Source organism: Colobus angolensis, unplaced genomic scaffold (genome assembly GCF_000951035.1).
Source record: "Colobus angolensis palliatus isolate OR3802 unplaced genomic scaffold, Cang.pa_1.0 Scaffold209, whole genome shotgun sequence".
In the NCBI taxonomy this organism is placed as follows: Eukaryota; Metazoa; Chordata; class Mammalia; order Primates; family Cercopithecidae; genus Colobus; species Colobus angolensis.
The window spans coordinates 56,952-58,057 of record NW_012115255.1 but is presented as its reverse complement, the minus strand read 5'-3'; the positions used below and the strand labels follow the sequence as shown (position 1 = coordinate 58,057).

The 1,106-nt window shown below is 61.4% G+C and overlaps 1 protein-coding gene across 1 annotated transcript in view; it reads left to right on the top strand.

Moving 5' to 3' along the window:
• The window catches only part of LOC105512038 (tyrosine-protein phosphatase non-receptor type 18-like), a 17,459-nt gene extending 16,553 nt beyond the window's left edge, over nt 1–906 (top strand). The window contains exons 13-14 of the mRNA XM_011942293.1: nt 126–230; nt 424–906. Of these exons, the coding sequence (XP_011797683.1) occupies nt 126–230; nt 424–491 (173 nt within the window). The 3' untranslated portion in view covers nt 492–906. The remainder of the gene's footprint in view (nt 1–125; nt 231–423) is intronic.
• The last annotated feature ends 200 nt before the right edge of the window (nt 907–1,106 follow it).

Sequence of the window (1,106 nt, the reverse complement as noted above, 5' to 3'; positions counted from 1 at the left end):
GGCTCGAGGCCACGTTGGGGTGTGCGCCTTCTCCCGCCAGGCGCCCTCGGCCCTCCTCTTCGGGCCTCGGGGGAAGCATCCCCGCCAGGGGTGGGGTCTTGGGACTCCCTGGGGCTTCCGGAGCTGACTCGTGGCGGGGGGTCTCCTGCCCTCAGTTCCTGCTGACCAAAGTCCTGCCGCATCTGGCGCCTACGAGGACGTGGCGGGCGGAGCTCAGACCGGTGGGCTGGGTAAGTCAGGGAGGGCCTGGGCTGCTGGGACTTGGCGGCTTTGAGTGAACCCCAGGAGTCTGGGGTTGAGGGATGGGGCATGGAGCTCAGTCCTGTGGATGTCCTGGGGGCAGGGGGATGGCCTTCTTCGTGTTTGCCAGCCTCCGCACACCGCAGCTTCGTCGTGAGACCCACGGCACCCTTCCTCCCCCAGGTTTCAACCTGCGCATTGGGAGGCCGAAGGGGCCCCGGGACCCCCCTGCAGAGTGGACCCGCGTGTGAGTCTGCGCCAGCTCCTGCCTGTTGCCTCGTGTGAGCTCGGACTGCTGATGTCCCGGCGCTGCTGAGCGCCGCGTGCAGAATGGAAACTGTGCGCCTGAATCAGAATAAAAGTTCCTTAGGGTGGGAAATGCGGGGGCTTTGCCCCAGGGACTGTAGAATTCAAGGCTGGAGGCTGGAGGAGGCAGGTTTGGTATAATGGCTGGTGAGGCTACACGGAGCAGATTCAAGAAAGAAGATCGGGAAGGGGCCTGGCCCCTGAGTTAGGAAGGGGAGAATGGACAGATGAGCTTCCAGAGACTGCTCTCCTCACCACATAACGCACTGGTCCATCCTCAGCACCTGAGCCTGCCTCACTTGAACACTCAGGGGACCACACAGAGAAATGGATGGACCCCTCGCCATCCAGGCAGACCGATAAAAAGACCTCCAGATAGGCAGATAGACGGATGGACCACCAACCTGGACAGACAGCCAAACCTTCAGAGATACAGTCCACAGGTGGACAAAGGGACCCCCAGCCAGAGAGACCAACAAACAGAGCCCCCAAAAGACAGATACCTCTGCCAGCTGGACAGCCAGGTGGATCTCTAAGTTAGACAGATGTAAACAGATCCC